Source organism: Equus quagga, chromosome 7 (genome assembly GCF_021613505.1).
Source record: "Equus quagga isolate Etosha38 chromosome 7, UCLA_HA_Equagga_1.0, whole genome shotgun sequence".
NCBI classification, from domain to species: domain Eukaryota; kingdom Metazoa; phylum Chordata; class Mammalia; order Perissodactyla; family Equidae; genus Equus; species Equus quagga.
In genome coordinates, this window is record NC_060273.1 from 2,615,684 (window position 1) to 2,635,105 (window position 19,422).

The 19,422-nt window shown below is 58.2% G+C and overlaps 2 protein-coding genes across 2 annotated transcripts; both read right to left on the reverse strand.

The window, feature by feature from the left end:
- Positions 1-4,841: 4,841 nt before the first annotated feature.
- LOC124241950 (testisin-like) lies at positions 4,842-12,332 on the reverse strand. The gene is made up of 7 exons (XM_046666347.1): positions 12,211-12,332; positions 9,167-9,303; positions 9,040-9,069; positions 8,551-8,716; positions 7,556-7,839; positions 5,347-5,501; positions 4,842-5,072 (listed from the first exon to the last, which is right to left on the reverse strand). The coding sequence occupies exons 1-7, from the start codon at positions 12,330-12,332 to the stop codon at positions 4,842-4,844; spliced, it is 1,125 nt and encodes a 374-aa protein (XP_046522303.1).
- A 1,253-nt stretch (positions 12,333-13,585) lies between these two features.
- On the reverse strand, positions 13,586-18,198 carry LOC124242952 (serine protease 33-like). Its single transcript, XM_046668418.1, has 5 exons — positions 18,069-18,198; positions 17,395-17,557; positions 16,560-16,837; positions 14,950-15,116; positions 13,586-14,211 (listed from the first exon to the last, which is right to left on the reverse strand). Exons 1-5 carry the CDS (start codon positions 18,187-18,189, stop codon positions 13,942-13,944), a joined length of 999 nt encoding a protein of 332 aa, XP_046524374.1. The 5' UTR covers positions 18,190-18,198; the 3' UTR covers positions 13,586-13,941.
- Between the last annotated feature and the right edge of the window lie 1,224 nt (positions 18,199-19,422).

Below are 19,422 nucleotides of genomic sequence, written 5' to 3' on the forward strand. Positions count from 1 at the left end.
CACAACCCTGCCCCCAGAAAGCTCCTTCCTGCTCCCTCCCAGGGAATCTCCGCCCTCCCACCTCCAGGCAGCCACTGCTCACAGCAGACATTCTTAACCACGGGACAATGTAGGGAGAACAGAGTTTGTAAGTCGTTTTAGGAAGAAAATGGATAATCAAATTAATCCAACCAAGAGATGAGTCAATGTAAAGAGCTTATGTGGTTTATTTAATTTACTTAAATATGGAACAAATAAACATCTGTGGGAATCCTGGTTACAGAGTAGAATAGAACAGTTAGAAAAAGTAACCACATCCAAACAATTATGTAACTCACCAAAATTGGGAGTGGAGGACATTCGTTTCCCAGGGCTGCTGCAACAAATGACCACAAACCTGGCTTCAAACAACAGAAATGTATTCTCCCCCAGCTCTGGAGCCAGAAATCTGAAATGAAACTGTATGCAGGCCGTGTTCCCCGGGAGGTCTCTAAAGGAGAACCTTTCCTTGCTTCCTCCAGGTTCTGGTGGCCGCCAGCATCCTTGGCGTCCCTTGGCTTGTGGACACGTCTCCAGTCTCTGCCTCCATCTGCACATGGCCTTCTCCCTGTATCTGTGTGTCTTCTCTTTTTCTGTCTCTTCTAAGGACACCTGTCACTGGAGTTCTTGTCCATTCCATCTAGGATAATCTCAAGATCCCTACCTTAATTACATCTGCAAAGACGCTCGTTCCTAAGAAAGTCACCTTCTGAGGTTCCTGGTGGACATATCTTTTGGGGACCACAATTCAACCCACTGCAGCGAGTCACCCAAGTGTCAGCCTGACATTTGCCTGGGAGCCTCTCCTGGACTCCAGATCCACCGGATCCCACCTCTAAGTGCCCTGAACCCTGCGCCCCGCCCCCCCCCGGAGGCCGCTATGCCCATCAACTCAAGCCCACCTGCCTCCCTCCTTTGAGAGGCTCCAGCGCATCGCTGGGGGCAGCACCCTCAGAGAATTGTTCTCTTTGTCAACTTCTCCTCATTGATCTCTAGAGTTTGCAGGAGCCTGGGAGAAGCAGACTCCTGTGTCAGGCCTCCATCCTGACCCACACCCTATCTGCCCTTCCAGCTGCCTGTCCTTGAACCTGCCTTTCAAACAGATTTCTGGAACAACATTCAAATGAAACATGGTTACTCCCAAATGGTGGGATTTAGGACATTTTTCTCTTTCTTCTCTATTCTTTTCTGTATTCCTTCAACTTTTTTATATCAATTTTATAAAAACAAAGTGATTATTTTTTATAAAAATGACATGTACTTTTTAACCTTTAAGTTCTCAAAAGATGTAAGAGTGGAGTTGTCAGTGTCAGGAGCAGCGTGGGAAATGGGTCCCTGACTCTGCTGGAGGAGTCTGCTGGGGACCTTCTCATGGTTTAAAAACTCTTAAAACGTGGAGCCTGTTTGACTAAAGCGCTGCTCTCATAGAAAATTTATCCCAAGAAATTATTAGGAAGGTCTGCCAAGGCTTATAAAAAAGTATTTACATGAATGTATCATTTTTAATGAGGTTTATCAACAGCCCAGATGTCCAGTACTAAGAGATCGGCTAAAAGTGGGGTTCTGGTGATTTCTAACAGTTTCTTCTTTAGGCTCCTTTCGTTGACTTTCATGTTCTAATGAGAATGCATTACTTTTATAATCATCGTAAAGGAATTTTCAGCTTGCAGAGAAGTCTGGCTCTGCAAGTTCGGCACCTTTTCTCCTGTTGTCCTAGACAGCCACCCAGGACAGCAGTGTGATGAGGCTGAGAATGAGCAGCCCAGATGGGGCGCCCGTAACTTCTTCTTCAGCCACTATCCAGCTCTGACATTAAAAGGAAAAACAAGCCTCCTTAGTAGGCACATGATCTGGATGGTGGCTTTGCACCCGGCCATAAGGCTCAGTAAGCAGAGACCTCCTGGGGGTGGAGAGAAAGGGAGGCCCAGTGAAGACAGACTCTACACAGAGAGCCTGCTCTGCCCAGAGACTGAGAATGGGGGTGATGGCAGCTGGCGGAGGTGTGGGGGTGTCAGCAGGACATAGAAATAAGTGCCTGGAAATAAGCATTGTTTCAGGCACCTTCAGTTACCTGCATTTTCACATACCTGCTTTATTGGGTAAACATCCAAGGAGGAACCAGGGACTCCGCATCACTTCCTCACCTTAGACGAACACCTGGACAGTATGGGCAGCGAGGTCTCAGCTCACCACCACCCCCTCGTGTCCGATGGAGCACACGGCAGGGACAGGTGCTGAAAGGAAAGACTTAACTGGAGAAGAATCCACCTGAGAAGATGGAGGATGCCAGCTCAGGGGATCCCACAAGAGGGAGGGACCAAGGGAACACTAACATTTACCCTACAAAAACTATGCTTAACAAAATATCTCATGACTCCAAGCTATGTTCTCAAACCTGAAGTTGAAAGTTGCTGGGTCAATTGTATTAGTAAATCCAATAGCAAGAAAAAGCCCCTCTCTGTTAACGCTGGATGGGGGGAAAACACACCGTAGGACACTGGTCACTCATGGTCCAGCCAGCCCTCTCCCAGCCTCCACCTTCCTCACCAGGTGGGCCTCCCATGTTCCCACCATGCATGTCCCCTCAGTGGTCAGAGGGACTTCCACTGTCCACTGGGTCATGGCACTCACTGCTTTGATTGTGGCAGGATGGGCAGTTCCACTGGCAAACCACGTCAGTGCCTTCCGGTCAGCCCAGTCAGCACGGGGTGAACTGGGGACCTGGACTGTCCCTTGTACGTGCTCACCCAGCACCCAGGGCTCTGTGTGTCCCAGCCTCACCCATGTTTGCCCGTGTCAGCCCATGTGATGACCCCGTGCAGAGTGTTAATGTCCCCTGGGGCTCGCTTTCTCCCTGGTCTCGGGCACTAGCCCCTCCTAGGACGTGTCCGGGGTCACCTGTGCCTCAGAAGGGGGTGTCAGATGACCTGAGCCAGGACCCACCCAGAGCCCACCCCTGATTCTGCGTGGGGCCATCGGGCATCTCCACCATGCTGGCCCTGGCACGTCACTAACCAGGAGAGCATGTGGTTCCGAGGTCCCACTACGGCCTTGCGTGCCAAGCACAGACCAGGGCAGCACTTCACTCTGCCCAGCCGGGGGGACAAACGGCCTCCTTATGTTTGGCCATGGCAAGCTGCAAGGCTAGCCACATGGGAAAGCACCACAGAGCCCACGTTAGTGACACATTGTGACAGCTGTCATGGAGAACTGTAAAGGTTGTGATGCGCAGGAGTGACAGGGTGGAGGGAGCAGCAGGCTCCGAGGAAGAGACAACATCCAAACTGAGGCCTGGAGGAAGAACAGGACTCAACCAGGAAAGAGGGGGCATTCTAGACAGAGGGAACAGCATCTGCAAGGACCTGGAGGCAGGCAAGAGCTGGGCACACAGGCGCCACGTGGTCAGTGGGTCGAGCCTAGCCAGAGGGAGGGTGACAGGAGATGGGAGGGGGCCCTCAGGGGTAGGGTGCCCAGCCTGGACAGGACCCTAGGAGCACTGGAAGCCGCAGGGGGTATGATATGCTGGTGGGCCTTGTTGAGTGTGGATTTGACGCCCTCCAGCTGCAGAGCTGAGGGGAGGAGGGAGGGAGGAGAGGAGGGAGAGGGAAGCAGAGAGGCCAGACTGGAGGCAGTGGCAGCCTGAGTGAGCTGGTGGAGAAGCCAGGGGAGAGGAGGTGACAGTGCCTGGTGGGGAGGACACTTGTCCTGTTTGCGGCTACCCACCAGTGTTTGTCCACCCTCCCTGTTTGGGGAACCAGAACCCCCCTCCAGCCTACCTCCCTGGGCTCCCAGGTGAGCAGAAGGCTGGCTTTGGGTGGAGGCCTTTTCCATGGGGGGAGGGGGCTGGGGGGAGTGGAGGGAAGCAATCCAGGCTCCCCAGAGCTTCCCACACTTCCGTGCGCTCACAGCACTGGGGGATCTTGTGAAAATGTAGGTCTGCCTGAGCAGCTCCAAGGTGCCCCTGAGTCTGTCCTGCTGGCCTGGTCCCTTGGCCACACTGAGGCAGGGTTCTTCCAGTGGGGGCCCAGACACAGTGGAGGCTGCCTAGTCCCCCTGACGGCTTGGCAGTGGCTCCCCAGGCACTGAGCCTCCCTGGCTGCTCCAGCTTGGAGTGCCCGTGCCCCCAGGACCACCCCCCACCCGTGGGGGGTCAGGGGAGAAATGCCCCCGCCCAGCATCTTTGTCCTCCAGGAGGCCGATGCTGAAGCACGTGCCCCGCGGTTCTCAGAGGGCCCCAGCCAGACTGCACCTCAGTCGCCCACAGCGGCAATCTCCTCGTTCAGGCAAACTTCATTGGGTTTCTTCCCTCCCTGCCTCGGTTTCCCCACTCCTCAGTGGAGCTTCTGGTATCGCCTCCCACATAAACTACCTGCACCCAAGTCCTGGTCCCAGGTCGGCCTTTGGGGAGCACTGGTGAGACTAGGAGAGTGTGTGTGATGAGACTGAGCATGGGGATGCTCGGGGCATGTGCTCCACAGCACCCCCACTCGTCCTCCTGGCCCCCAGGGCCCCTGGTGCCACTAATGTCCTTCCATAAGCTACCTTTCTGATTGAACTGACCCGAGAGGGTTCTGCTGTTTGCAACCAAAACCTGTACAGTGCAGACTGGTGGAGAAAGATTTAGGAGTTAGGGATGGGTACTGGGATGGACGGGACATGGGCGACCATGAGGGAGCTGTCCAGCGGGCCACTCAGGTCCACAGATGCTCTGCACGGCATCAAATTGAAACGTACAGGTGTTTATTAGAAACAGGATAGAAGGGGACTGGGCATGACCCAGCAGATGGCCCCAACTCTCAGATGCTCTGTTGTGCTCAGGCCGGCTATACGGACAGGGGAGCCCAGAGCAGAGCGAGGAGCAGCAGCGGTGGGGAGGGGCCTGGCCTGTGAATGCCACTGCGGGCCATGAGCTTCTGGATCCAGTTGAAGTGTGTGCTGACGTTGGTGTAGACACCGGGCCTGTTGGGTCTCCCACAGCCCACTCCCCAGCTCACGATTCCAACCTGAATCCACATGCCATTCTCCTCACAGGCCAAGGGTCCACCTGAGTCACCCTGGGGAGCAGCATAGGTAAGCCCAGACCAGGACAGAGCGGGAGGGGTTAGCAGAGGGGCAGTGGGGCTAGGCAGACCAAGTGAAAATCCCACTCCTCCCCTGGAAGCAGCCAAGCCTCAGTTGCTGCATCTGTAAAGGGGCAATGGTCTCCAGCTCCCAGGGGCACCACGAGGACCAAACGAGGTACAGGGGCACAGGCTGCTCTCGGGCCTGGGGCCAGGTGGTGGGATGCTGAGCCCAGAAGCCCCTGACTGGGGTGGGAAGGACACTCACGAAGCAGGCATCCTTGCCGCCTTCGGGATCACCAGCACAGACCATATCTCCCCAGATGTCAAGGCGGAAAGCAGGCTGCTCGTAGAGGTAGTTGCACATGGTGGTGTTTATGATGTCGACCTGCACCTCCTGGAGGATGTAGGGAGCTGGCAGCACTGCCGAGGAGTTGAGGGACAGAGAAAGATGGCCTCCTGAGCCCCTCCTCTGCCATCTGGTTGGGAGGAATGGCATAGGCTCCGGGGGGCGGGGGTGTCCCTGGGGCACCCACAGGGCCGGGGCCATGGCTCTTGATGAGTCCCCAGCTTCAGCCAACAGCCAGCACATCGTGGGTGATGAGCAATCTCACAGAAAGACCCAGTGGATGGACTGGCTCTTATAGCTCCTCCCTGGGAGCTGGGTTCCCCACTGTAGCATGGGGATGACAGCCCCCATCCAAGCCAGTGGGCAGGGACCTTAGCACGCCCAGGGGGAGGGACTGAGATGGTTTAGGATTAATACAGTCCAGCTGTGACACCCAGGCGCCTGAGCAGGGTGCACCCCGGGGCCTGCACCAAGAGCTTCATGCTGCTCCCTTACGGCTCCTGCTGACCCCGGGATGCAGCGCCGTCATGACCAGCTTTCAGGGAAGGAGAGACCCGGGAGGACGGCCCTCCCTCAGCCCCGGCAAAGCGCCAGGGAAGCGCCGGCACCTTCGTGAGCCCAGGCCTGTCAGCTCCCTAAGTCTGGGTCTCAATCACCACCTCATCCTGCAGAGGACGGGGACAATGACACAGAAAGCTGACATGGAGACGGAGCCTACTGTCTGCCGGGCACTCTGCCAAGGCCTCTTGTAGGAACGCTTTTAACCCTCGGAACCACCCCTTGAGGTGGGAGCTCTTATCGCCCCACTTTACAGATGGGGAGGCTGAGGCGCAGTTAGCTGACGTGCCTTGCCTGAGGCCTCCCAGTTAGCACATGGCAGATCTAAGGTTACTCCAGGCTGGGGGGCTCCAGAAGGTGCCTCCTACCTATGAGAAGGAGGATGCAGCCTGGGGTTGCATGTGCCCACCTGCCAACCTTGGGTCAGGGAGGGAGGGGGCAGAGCCTGCTTGGCTGGGCCCACTGGCTCACACCCACTCAGGCCTTTGGGCACAGGGGTCTGCGGCAGGGGCGCCTCATCCAGCTCCTTCTAGGGGAAGGGAAAGGACCCCAACTCTAGAGGGCGCAGGCCTAGTGTTGACTGCTCTGTCCCCTCTGCCAATTCTGCTGTGTGACCCTTAGGGACACATCACCCTCTCTGGGCCAGTGAGCCCTGGCTTCTCCACTGAATTCTTCTGGGGCCCTGGGCAAGTCCCATTCCTCTCAGTTTCCTCGTCTATTAAGTAGGTATAAAGACGTCCCAGCCTCACTCGTAGGTAAGCTCCAGAAGGAAGAGCAAGAGAAACCTTGCCTTGCTCACTCCTGCGTCCCTAGAGCCTAGAGCAGCGCCGGGCACACAGCATGCTGGCCGGGAGCTTTCTCTGTCGTTACTACTGCTATTGAGGGAGAGGCAGGAAGAGCCAGGCCAGGGAGCAGGGGGAGAGGCATCCAGGCCCAGGGATCACATCCAACTGTGGGGCTAGAGCCCCCAGGGCACCTCTGGGGAGGCTGTGCCCAGCGTTTCAGGGTCTCAAGGTGAGAGATGAGCAGGTGGCAGCTCACACCTGCCAAGGACCCGCAGATTTAATGGGGAGCCGAGGGTGGAGGATGGCTTGAAATTGCGAGGACAGAGAAGCAGGCTCAGCACCCCAGAAGAGAGGCCACCACAGGCACATGCAGAAGGGATGGAGGAGCCAGGGTAGGGAGGCAGGATGGCCGGGGGTGGGGAGCATCCAGGGCGAGGTGGAAGGAATGCAGGGCCAAGTCAACCCCTGAGGCCTTTCTGACAGGCCCCCATGACCCCCAACACCCCTGCAGGCTGGCGGGTGCAGGCCGAGCCAAGCTGGCCCCCCTCCCCACCCTGGCTTCCGGCTCACAGTCTCTGGAAGGGAGAGGAACTCGGTGGGGTACAGAGGTGCTGCCCTCTCAGGGGGAGCAGAAGGAAGCAGGAGAGGAGAGAATGCTGAGCAGGCCAAACGCGGGCCCAGCTGTACAGGGACCAAGGTGGGGGCTGCTGTGGCTGGTGCGGCCGAATGGGGACAAGGACAATGCCACCCTCCCCTGCCCCAGCCCCGTCTGTCCCCAGCCTCACTGTGTTCTTCTGTGATGTCCCCCCAGCCGGTCACCCAGCAGTCAGTCCGGTTCTGGAACTCGGAGGAGGAGGCCTGGACACAGATGGGCTGGATGTGCTTATTGTAGGTGACAGAGGAGGACAGCTTCAACAGGGCGATGTCGTAGGCTGAGGTCCCCAGATATAAAGGACTCAAAACGATCTCCTGCACTTGGTAACGGTTCTGGTAGGCCTGCAGGTTCCAGAGAGACGGCGCGGCAGACAGCTCGCCAAACTGGACTGTCCACTCATAGGGATCGTTGTTCCTGGCAGGCGAGGAGAGAGGGGCCACCTGAGCATCCCGGGCCGGCTCCATGAGGTGAGACTGCCGGGGCTGCTGCTGGGGCTCATGCGGGATGCCGTCAACAGTTCTTACGGGCCAAAGCGTCCAGGGGAGAAAGGGTGAGAGCCCACAGAGGCCACCACCAAAGTCCCAGACCCTGGGGGTGGGAGGGGAGGGGTGCCTCCCTCTGCCTCTCATCTGGCCAGTCACTCAACCAGCCCCTCTCCTCCCCAGCCCACCTAAGGAAAGAAGGAGCAGATGCACGGGTGCCAAAGTGGGACACTCAGCAGGGTGGAGTCAGAACAGCTTCCGAGGCGGCTGTCAGCCCAGGCCAGGCTCTGTGCCCAGCACTTACCCGGCTCAGCTCATTCCTCCCACCCCTGGGACACCTCCACGGGGGGTGGGGTGAGGAAAGGGAAGGCTGGTGGTGTCATTTGGGGAGAAGAGAAGACAAGAGAGAAAAGAAAAGAACACGACACACCAATGTGCACGGGAACGTTCTGGAAGAAAGTTCTGGAAGAACCTGAACCGGGTCCTTCCAGGGGCACTAACGGGAACTCGTGTGGATGTAACTGACTGGGACTCGGTCTGGGGCTCAGGAGAACAGGGGGGCCGCATCCGCGTGTGGCTTGCGAGGAGGTCCCCGTGCAGACCCAGGACCCCGGGTCAGCGGGCCACGGGCCCCCGGACTCACGTTTGGAAGCAGTGCGCGGCCGAGAGCACCCAGCGGCGGTTGAGCAGGGTAGCTCCGCACTGGTGGTAGCCCCATAGGCGCAGGCTGCCCTGCCACGGCCAGCGCCCGAGCTTCGAGTCCTTTCCACCTATCACGCGTGTCAGGACCTTCCGTTGGCCACAGGGCCCTGGGATGGACAGTCAGACACGTGGCTGAGCTGCAGGAGGCAGGCTCACCCTCGTGCCCTCGCCCACTGGGGTGCGCGAAGGGAAGGGGCTCTCCGGGAAACCGCGCGCGTGCTGGGGTCGTCAGCCCACGGAGAAGGGGACGCTGGGAGCCCTCCCCACGTGGTCCGCAGGTGCCCGCCCCTTTCCCCCACGGTCCCATCAGTTACATGTGAGCAACGACGAGTTCTCGAAACCTGGAGTCGGGGAGAGAAAAAGATGAGGCGCCCTTTGCGCTCCGGCCCAGGTGCCTTACGCAGGGAAGCGCGCGTCCTGGGCGCCTTACCTGGAAACAGCAAGTCCTGATCCTGCAACCCTGAGGGGAGACGAGAAGGTCAGCTGCCCTGGGTGTCCACGCGCCCCATCCTCCCCCATCACCCCTGGGTCGGCCGGCAGCTCCCGCCTGAGCTCACCCCGCTTCCCGAGTTCGACTCCCACCAACAGCTGCGTCAGCAGCAGCGCCCCGAGCCGGACGTCCATGGCCTCCTCTCGGGCAGCCGCTTGGCACCCCGTCTGCTTCCGCCTGCTCCAGGGCCCGGCGGGGCGCCCCCTGGGGGAGAAAGAGCGACAGGAACCTTGGCCCCCACCGTCTGCCCCCTTGACCTCTCCGGGTGAGAGAGCTGTTTGGGAACATGATACCTCACAGTGCCCCAGCTTTGAGCTCGTGCTGGGGCTGGGTCCCCCAACCACGCCCCTTGATGTGGCCCGGGAAGCAGCGCGCCCCCACAATCCCTTTCTTGTCTGCAACCCTGGGGTTCTGGCTGCCTCCTTTTCTACCCACTCCTTCCTCCAAGAAGGCTCAAGGACGTGGCCCACAGCCAGGCCTTCCAAAGGTACGATAACGAGTCCTTGAGTGCCCACTGGAGGCCTAGCACTGTGGGCTGAGGCGGGAAGAGAGGTTCCCTTGCAGGACTTCCTGGGGGAAATGCAGGCCTTGGGTTTTGTCCTCCCTGCTGGTCCCCGCCTGCCCTGGCTGCCCCTTGGCCGCAGGCCTAGCCCCTCTCATCACCCTCCTCCAGATTAAATCGTGAAAGTTGAATTGGCCTTTCACAAACTTTTTTGCCCGGGGTTTTAGGGGGAAGGAAATTGCCAAAATGGGAGAGAGACACCGCTAGGCTGTCCATCTCAGTGTCACTGTGAGCAGTGACTCTCCAGACAGGGGTCCTAGGAGGACCGTGCCTGCTCGGTGCCCCTCTGCGTGTCCTGAACCAGGTCCAGGGTGGGGTTCGCAGAGCGATGAGTTTCCCAGCATTGGCTTCTGGGGCTCCCTCCAGGCAGGGGAGCCAGGCTGGAACCCGCAGGAGGTGTCCACTCTGTGGGAACCCTGGGTCTTGGGCCTGGCCCTGGGGTCACCCCAACGGGCCTGGGTGGTGACTATCATGGGAATCAGCTGCTGGCAGCAGGGGCAGGCAGAGCCAGGGTCCCCGCCTGGAGCAGGGAGAGAGGGCTCCAGATGATGTCCTCGATCCAGAGTACGCTGAGGGAGATGCCCATGAGACACCAAGCCATTGGTAACTACAGAACCTTCTCCAGAGGATGCAGGCGGCCTGTCACCAAGCCTCCTTGACTGCACACACTGGCGTGAGCCCCGCCAAGTCACCCTACAGAGAGAGGGCCAGTGGGTGTGGGCTCAGCCTGGCAGAGTCAGGAGCAGCATGGGTCCCAGGGAAGCCAGGGCTAGGTAGGGACTGGGTCCCTGGGCATGGCAAGGGGATGAGTTTTCCCCGACATAGTCCTTAGCACCTGAGCATTTGTGACTGGCCAGTCTCCTGGGAACTCCCTACAGTCAAGGCCAAGGGTGGCTCATTGTCCAGGAGGCAGCACCAGAAACCCCCCCTGGCTCGGGAGGGAGGCCTAGGGAGCCCCTTCTCCACTGTAGCCCTAGGGATCGCTTAAGCCGCAAACCCTGGGACTCCCCACGGTCCTTGAGAGCCCCTTCCTCTGGCTCTCCCCCACTCTGACCACCTGCCTGTCCCCTCCCCCTGCCGTCCTTTCCTAGTGAGCTCCAAGCTTGCTTCGGCCGTGGGGTCGCCTCTCCCTGCAGACTCCTCCCAGATGGTCACACGGTGGGCTTCATCACAGCATTCAAGAGAGAAAAGAAAGAGATGAAAACGAGGCCAGAGTCGAGATGATGGTTAACATGACCTGCTCAAGGCTGGACTATGGGCAGAAATAAAAAAATTACATTTTAACTTTGACTGTCACCGCATGGCCAGAGAACAGTGCCGTGGTCCTGCCCTGCAGTGAGGACATTTAGAAAGCCCCGGCATGAGATCCACTCTAGCGGGGAAGGACTGGCCTCAGAACCGGACTCAGCCTTAACCGTGCACGCTCTGCACTCTGCCTTTAAAAACCAGCCACCCCAAGACTGAAGGGGGTTCACCTATCAACTTGCCGGTTGAGGTGTACTTCCCCGGTTTGCAAACCCTTTGACAAAGCCTCTCTTTTCTTTAAAACTTATCTTTAGGGGCCGACCCAGTGGCATAGTGGTTAAGTTCTTGCGCTCCGCTTCGGCGGCCCAGGGTTTGCCGGTTCGAATTCCAGGCATGCACCTAGCACCCCTGGTCAAGCCATGCTGTGGCAGCACCCCGCACAGAGGCACTAGAAGGACTTATAACGAGGATATACAACTATGTGCTGGGGCTTTGGGGAAGAAAACACAAACTTATCTTTGCGTGGTAAAGCTGTACATTTTGGCTAACACAAGTCTCACGTCACCTCCTCAGCAGGGCTTTCCCTGCCCTCTTCCATCTAAAGTGAACCCCATATACTTCCGCTGACTGTCTGTCTCACTACCATGTTGTATTTTCTCCCTAGAACGTGGAAACATCCAAAATCATCTTGTTTGGTCATTTGCGCATGTGGCTGTCAGATGCCCCCAAGGACTGTGTGACACGCTTGGTGAATGTTTGTGGAATTGAAGGGTTGATGGAGGATGACAGGAAAGTGTGGCAGAGGGAGAAAAGGAAGGAGAAAAAAGAGGGATGCAGATTGGCAGAGGTTCTGGGGGGGGAGGGGCTCTGGCTCGGGGTTCCCAGTCGTCACTGTCATAAAGGCATCTGCTGTGGAGGGGGCACCTGCTGAGGTTGGTGGCCCAGGAGCGGCCCTGACCATGGGCTTCTCCAGGTGGCCCCTCGATGCCCCTTGGGGAATGTCAGCTCTTTGGAATCCAGAGACAGAGTCTGCAAGGCTCAAGGTGGCCCTCAGAGGTCACTGGGGCCCCTACAGGTAGGTGAGGGGGTAGCATGTCCTGCCCTCCCTCCCTCATCCATGCTGTCACACCTGGCTGCCACCTCACAATGTCCCCACAGGAGAAGCCTGGAGAAGGTGGGCAGCAGTTGGAGTTCACCTCCATGGTTGCATGTGCAGGAGGGGTCTCCTGGGCGAGGGAAGAGGGGCTCACACTCCTCCCTGGAGCAGCCCAGCTGGTTCCCTAGCACGGCGTCCCAGAGCACACATGTCAGATACGGGCAGTGTCGGGGGCCTTGAGTGCATGGTGACCGCAGTGATGTCACTGGTGGTCAGCCCACAGCTGTAGTCGGGATGCGGGACGATCTTGGAGACCGAGTGCAGGCTCATTTCCTCCAGGGTCCGTCCGCTGTAACGCCCAGGTCCAGGGGCCTGTGGCTGTCCCTAGCCACCCGCCCCCCCGCCATCCTACCTGCAAGGCTATTCTCTATTTCCACCCAGCTGCCCCTCACCCTGGCTAGTCCCAGGGACCAGGAGTGCCTCCCAGGCTGTCTGGCCATCAGGCGACAGCCCTGGAGGCAGACAGCAGGATACGTGGGCCCCCTGCATCCAGAGAAGGCTCCAGGGAGGGGTGCCTAGGTTCAGGTGAGCTCGGCATCAAGGGCAGAGGACACTGTGGAGAAAGTCCTGGAGAGTGATCTGCAAGGGACAGGTGGGAGCTACAAAAGGTGGAAAGTCCTTGGCATGCTGCCTGAGGGCAGAGGGAGCTGTTGAAATGTGTGGCCACTGGGCTCGGTGTGGGTGGGAGAGCCAGGCACAGGCCAGGAGTGTCCCAGGACAGAGGCTGAGGCTCCCACCCAAAGGGGCTCAGCCTGCCCTTCCTTCCTCCCTCCCATCTCCTCTGCATAGTGGCCCACAGGGGCCCCCACTCACACCCTTGCCCCTGCCTGAGGTCCCAGGCCTGTGCTCCCTCCTCAGCTGCCGGCTTACACATTTCCAGCCAGTTCCCAGGCTTCCCCCAGAGACTGGGGCTGGGAAGAGGGAGAGAGATGGAAAACAAGCTCAGCCTGGCCCCAGCCTTTGCCCTTCATGTCGCAGCGATGTGGATTCACCCCCAGTCCAGCCCATGACCCTGGGACTCACCCCCAGCCCTGCCATGACCCTGGGACTCACACCCAGCCCTTCCATGACCTTGGGACTCACACTCAGACCTGCCATGACCCTGGGATTCACCCCCAGCCCTGCCATGACCTTGGGACTCACCCCCAGCCCTGCCATGACCCTGGGATTCACCCCCAGCCCTGCCACGACCTTGGGACTCACCCCCAGCCCTGCCATGACCCTGGGATTCACACCCAGCCCTGCCATCACCCCAGGACCCCCAGGACATGTTGCTCTGCCATCCCCTGAGCTTAGGGACAGGGCTGCTGGGGAGAGTGGGCTCCGGCAAGCCCTGGAGCTTGCAGCCCTCAGTTTCCCTGTCTGAAAGATGGAGATAATAGTAATGTGCTCCTCGCAGGGCTGCTGTGAGCATCCAGTGACATCCTAAGGGTAAAGCTCCCACACACAGGAGTTCTTTCACATGACACCTCTGGGGTCCCTGAGGCACAGGGAGGAATGCCCTTCTGCCAACTCATCTTTATTGCCTCTCAGACAGACACACCTGCAAAGGCACCAGCCCAACACCAGAGGCTGGACACCCACTTCCAAGAGTCTCAGAAACTCCCAAAGGAATCCCTGAGCGTGGGGGCACCTGGAGACTCAGCTCTGAACGGTGGCCAAGGAGCGGGAAACAGCAGGCTTTGTCTGTGGGGGTTCCCAAGGCGTCAGGGAGGGCGAGAGGGCAACTTAGGGCCCGTGGGGGACACGTGAGAGGCTGACCAGGGAGAGCTTGGGGAAGCGGTCCCTGCAGGAAGCCGCCTCCTGCCCTCCTGGCAGGGAGCGGAGAGAGGGATGCGTTTGGAAGGCAGGGACTAAGGCCACAGGGCTGGCTGCCGGGTTAGGCAAGCGCCAGGGAGACGGGGGTGCCCCCTAGTGGTCCCAGAAGCAACAACAGGGCAGAGAGGAAGATCCCAGCCAGGCTTGGAGAGAAATTTCTGAGTTCTGGGGCTGAGCTCCCGATTGTGCTGGCAATCCATGAGGAGTAGAAGCTGACACTGGCGTAAACACCTGGCTTCTTGGGGAGGCCACAGTCAGACCCCCAGGTCACCACCCCTGCCTGGATCCAGATGCCATCAACGTCACAGACCAGGGGGCCTCCGGAGTCACCCTGGAGAGAAAAACAGTCCAGAAATGTAGCTGCCCTCTTTACACACGGGGGAGATTGAGGTTCATAGGGCCGCCCAGTCCCACCAACTTCCCTCGAGGTCTGCTGGCCAGGTCTAGCGGACAGAGGATCGATGGATGAGATGTTTCTGGAAGGCGGCAGGAGTGACTGGTCTGGGAATTAGGGGCGAAATTCCTGGCAGGTGGGACAAGCAGTACAATGGGAACACTCTATTCTCTAAATAAAACTATATTTCAGAGGAGGGGCTCTGAGGAGCACTTCTGTGTTGCTAAGAATGCTGTTTGCTTCGTTTTGGATGAAAAAAAAATCTGTTTGAGACGAAGCAATACTAAGAGGCGAGGTGAGATAAAGTGTGTTTTGCTTATAAGAGCAGACAGGGAAAGACAAGGCCAACCCAGCCCAGAAGGGACCTGCTCCTCAGGAAAATTTGTTCAAAGGTTCTCAGTGTTGTTTTTTGGAAAGAAAAAAGAAGCTTCTGGCCCCAAAGGAAAAGTCTTAGGGACAGGAGTATGGTCCCAGTTTGCAGAAGCACATCTGTGGGTATTGCGTGTTCTGACAATATTTATATAATCTTAGAAAGAGAGGCAGGGTCCAGGAACATTTTTTTCTTTTCGAATTGATGCTTGTATCTAAAACAATGTTGCTCTCCTCTGCCCTGGGGGGGTCCCCAGTGGTGACGGGCAGTGGGAGACCCAGCCCCAACCGGGCGTGCTTGCTCACCCCACAGGCATCCTTCTGGCCACTCTCGAAGCCGGCACACAGCATGTCCTCCAGGATGATGGGCTCCTCAGTGGGGATCCCGGAATTCTCATGGTAGTACGTGTCACAGGTCTGGGCATCAATGAGGGGCACCTGCAGCTCCTTCAGGGTGAAGGGAGGAGGGAGTGCTGTGGTGGGGAGCAGAGAGCGGAGCTCAGAGGGGAGCCAGTTGCCTCCTGGCTCTCAGCTGGCTTGTCCCTACTCGCCCACACTCCGGTGGACCAATGACACAAAGGCGTTTCTGCATGTCGCTCCTCTCGTTCCCGAGGAAGAGGGGCCTGTGTTTGCCCTCATGAAACCCCAACGAACAGGCCCAGATGGCAAGGTGGACCTGTGTTTAACATTCAAAATGCCAGAAGAACTGTTCCCTCCCTTCCCTGGCTGGGCATGCCTGGAGGATCCCTCCCAGCGCCCGGGGAATGCGGTAGGATGGACACGCAGCAGGGTGAGGGGCAAGAGCCGACACCTGGTTTCAGGAGCCAATTCAGGCCGTGGACTGTGGTCAAGTCACTCCCACCAACTGACCCCTTATGCTTCTTGGCTGCCCAAGGCCCAAGTCAAACGTGGGTTGAATCATGGCCCTCAAAAATTCACGTCCACCCAGAGCCTCAGAATGTGACCTTATTTGGAAATAGACACTTTGCAGATGTAATTAGTTAAGACGAGATCGTACTGGATTAGGGAGAGAGTGTCCTTATAAGAGACAGAAAAGGAGAAGACACGGAGACAACAGGGAGAAGGCTGTGTGAAGACGGAGGCAGGGACCAGAGTGATGCAGCCACCAGCCAAGGAACACCAAGCATTGCCAGGAGCCACCAGAAGCTGGAAGAGACAAGGAAGGGTTCCCTCCTGGGGCCTTCAGAGGGAGCATGGCCCTGCCGACAGCTTGAGTTCAGACTTGTGGCCTCCTGAACGGGGAGAGAAGACGTTTCTGTTGTCTTAAGCCACCCAGTCTGTGGTCCTTTGTTATGGCGGCCCCAGGACCCTGATAGGAAGGGATAATACAAGCACGATGATGATGACAGTGGCTGATGCACTGCCCAGCCCTATTGGCAGTGCCTGAAATTCATCATTCCATGTAATCCTCACCTTGACCCCATGAGGTTGGCACTTTTGAGATCTTCTCTTGCCGGAGGAGGAAACCATGCTCCAGCAAGGCTGGTGGTCACCCAGCCAGGACTGAGGCCAGGCTGCGGACCCCACCCCATGAGGGCAGGGGTGATGTGTGAATTCTCTAACAGCGTTAACGGCACAGGTACTAGCCTGTGGCATGGTCTGGGCCCCAGGTTGGGCCAGCATCCCGGAGCCCTCTGTGGGTCTGGCATTAATGCTTTGGTTCTTGGATGCTGGGAGCCCAAAGGAGGGTCTGGGGTGGCAGGCTGCTTCTGCACTGTCATGGCAGTATTTCAGTGGCTCCCCCTGCTGTGGCTGTACCAGTGTTTGTGGGCTCCACCTCCATCCTGTTTGAGGGTAGTGGCTGTGCAGCTGGCCCCAGGTAGGGTGTCAGAACTGGCCCCCACTGAGTCACCCCCACCTACCCCCACCCCACCACCAGCTGTAGACGTCCTTACGTAGATTTACGCCAACATTCCCCCAGCCGGTGACCCAGCACCACGTGCCGTGACCTAGGGGGTCTCCAGTACTGGGGAGGCAGACTGGAAGGATGAGGCTGCTGAAGTTGACGGGTGAGGACAGCTGTACTAGGGCGATGTCAGCCCTGTTGTTTTCCTCCAAGTAGTTTGGGTGGATGATGAACTGGGCCACTTCTCGGAACTCTCGGGGCTCGTCGACCTGGGGGTAGGAGGAGATGGACCCCAGGAGCACCATGTAGGCAGACAGCAGCTGTTTCCTGGGGGGGCGGATAAGTCAAGGGGTCGGGAAGGCTATGCCTAGGCCCCACGGACGGGGCTAAGGGCAATCTTGATTCCAGGGAACTAACATTACGGACGAAACTCTTTATGAGCTGAGCACATCCCAGTGGGAGCCCTGCAAGGCGCCTGCTACTCCCTCCATTTGGCGGGTGAGCAACAGGCTTGGGAGGTGAAGTCACCTGTCCAAAGGCCGCCCAGCTAGTGAGCAGTGGACTTGAGGCCTCGGATTCTCAAGAGACGTTCTGATTTAGGAGCTTTTGGTTTCTGGGAAATGAATCATTTCTTGGGAGGTGGACAATGGGAGGACTGGCACTGGGACTGTCTCCTCCCCCATTCTCTCCACACCATGCCCAGCCCCAGAACTGGGGCCATCCTGGGTAGACAAGTGAGACCCTGGAGGACACACCCCCTGTCCGTCTTCTGCCCAGGTGGGCAGGAGGCTCCTGTTCAAATGAGGAAGGGAGGGTGTCAGGGAGGGGTGAAGGGTAGGTGCTGGCTGGCCCCAGCTCACACTCGTGCCCCGACAGATACTCACTGGTCAAAGCAGTGGGCAGCAGTCAGCACCCAGTCCTTGGCGATCAGGGAGCCCCCACACACATGCTGTCCATGCTCCCGCAGGCTGACCTGCCACGGCCACTCACCCGGTTGGGCATCTTCCCCTGATACAATGCGGCCTGACACTCGTGGGCGTCCACACACTGTGGGGTAGGTCCACGGGCCAGGTTACCAAGGTCCCCTGTTGGTTCCCCTAACCCTGCAGACCCGCCCTCCTTTCTCCCTGCCTCTCGTGGGCCCTCTTCTCAGGCTCAGCAAGGCACGTCCCTCTCCTTGATGGGAGAACTTGACCACCCTGGGGGGTGCACAGCAGCTGAGCTGGGGGAGGTGGGGACCGGGGGCCTGGATTGCTCAGCCAAGCGTGGTGAGAGAGGGAAGGTGGGAGCGGCCCGGCTGGGCACCTGGGGAGAATCTGATGCTGCTGCAGGGCCACGCAACACAGAATGTGCCTGGCGGGTGGGTTTGGGTGGGAGCTGTGAAGGCGCTGAGTTCTGGGGGAGTAGATGCCGGCCCCCCGATGTCTGGGTTCCTTAGGGGACCCATCCAAGTACAAGGCTATAAGGAGCGGGGCACCTGTCTTTATTACACTCCCCTCTTTATCTGCCCCCCAAAACCCCGGCTCTCTCTCCGGCGGTACCATGATATTTGTCCTACCTGAGTCCCAGTTTATCACACTGTCATCCGTCCGGGAAAAGTTGGATGGGAGAGCCGGGGGGCTCCCCTGAAGGGCTCCTGGGAGGAGGGAGAGCAGGGCGGTGGTGAGGACCAGCTCCATCTTGCGCTCCCACTGCCACTTCCGGGCTGGCTCTTGGGGTCAAAGTCCTCAGACACTCAGGAGAGGGAAGGAGATTGCAGCTCCAGCCCAAGTTTCTGAGCTTGCCCTGGGGTGGGGCTGACACCTCCTCTCCTTGTCCTCAGGCCTGGGCCCTCTCACTGCTCCTGGGCACAGGGACCCTGGCCTCTTCCACATCCTTGGCAAGACCCTCAGGGCTTCCCTCCCCAGCCCCAGCCCTCGCATCACTTACCGTGTACTGGCACTCTGCCAACCATGCCGCATACCTCTTGGATTCCCCAGGAGCTATCACAATCCCCATCCTTCAGCAGAGGAACCGAGACTCTAATGGTTGAATGACTTGTCCAAGGCCCTAAAAGTGGCAAAGCCAGATAAATCGACTTTGTGCTCTGTACTCCGGTGCCTGGCACCCCAGGACTGGGGCAGTGGAACTGCAGACTCTAGGGCAGGCCCCCTAGCCCCCTTGGCCATCCATTTTCAACCTGGGGCTCTCAAGGGCCTGAGGTGAGGCCAGGATGCCTGGGCCTGAGAGGGGACCCCTTATTCAAGGAGATGGAGCAGCCAGAGGAGACGCGGGATTCTCAGCCTGAAAAGCCGTTGCCCCTGATATTCTGCTCTGACCACAAACAGCAGACACCTTGATGTCCATCACTACTGCCCTGGCCTGCAGCTGAGGCCCTGGCCTCCAGGTCAGGGGCCTTACAGAGGGTGTGTGGACAGGAAAGGAGAGCTGACCAGCCTTGGGCATTGGGGGGAAGAGGGATCCAAGAGACTGCTCCTGATTCCTAAGGTTTTTCCACTTCTCAGAAAGTACCCATCCTTTCGACGCCTTCCCATCAACCTGGCCTCCAGGCAGCTCCTCCTCCAGGGACTCATTACCCCAGAGGGCGTGGTGGCTCTCTGAGCAGCCCCAAACACTTGATTTAGGCAAAAATCCTGCTTGGTGACTACTCTGGTGTTATTGCTTTCTCCTTTACCTAATCTCTTGATTTCTGAGAAAAAAAATGTGGATTTACTAGTTTCCCGAGTATTTAGAACATTTTTTTGCTTTATGTATTTCAAAGCTCTGTTGTTGGGGGCATAACGCCTCACGCCCCTGACATCTTCTCAGTGGCTTATAACTTTTGTCAATGTGATATCCCTGCACTCCATCCTGAGGACCGCCAGCCTGGGTTCCATTTCGGCTGAAATCATCTGATATGCGATAGTCCACAG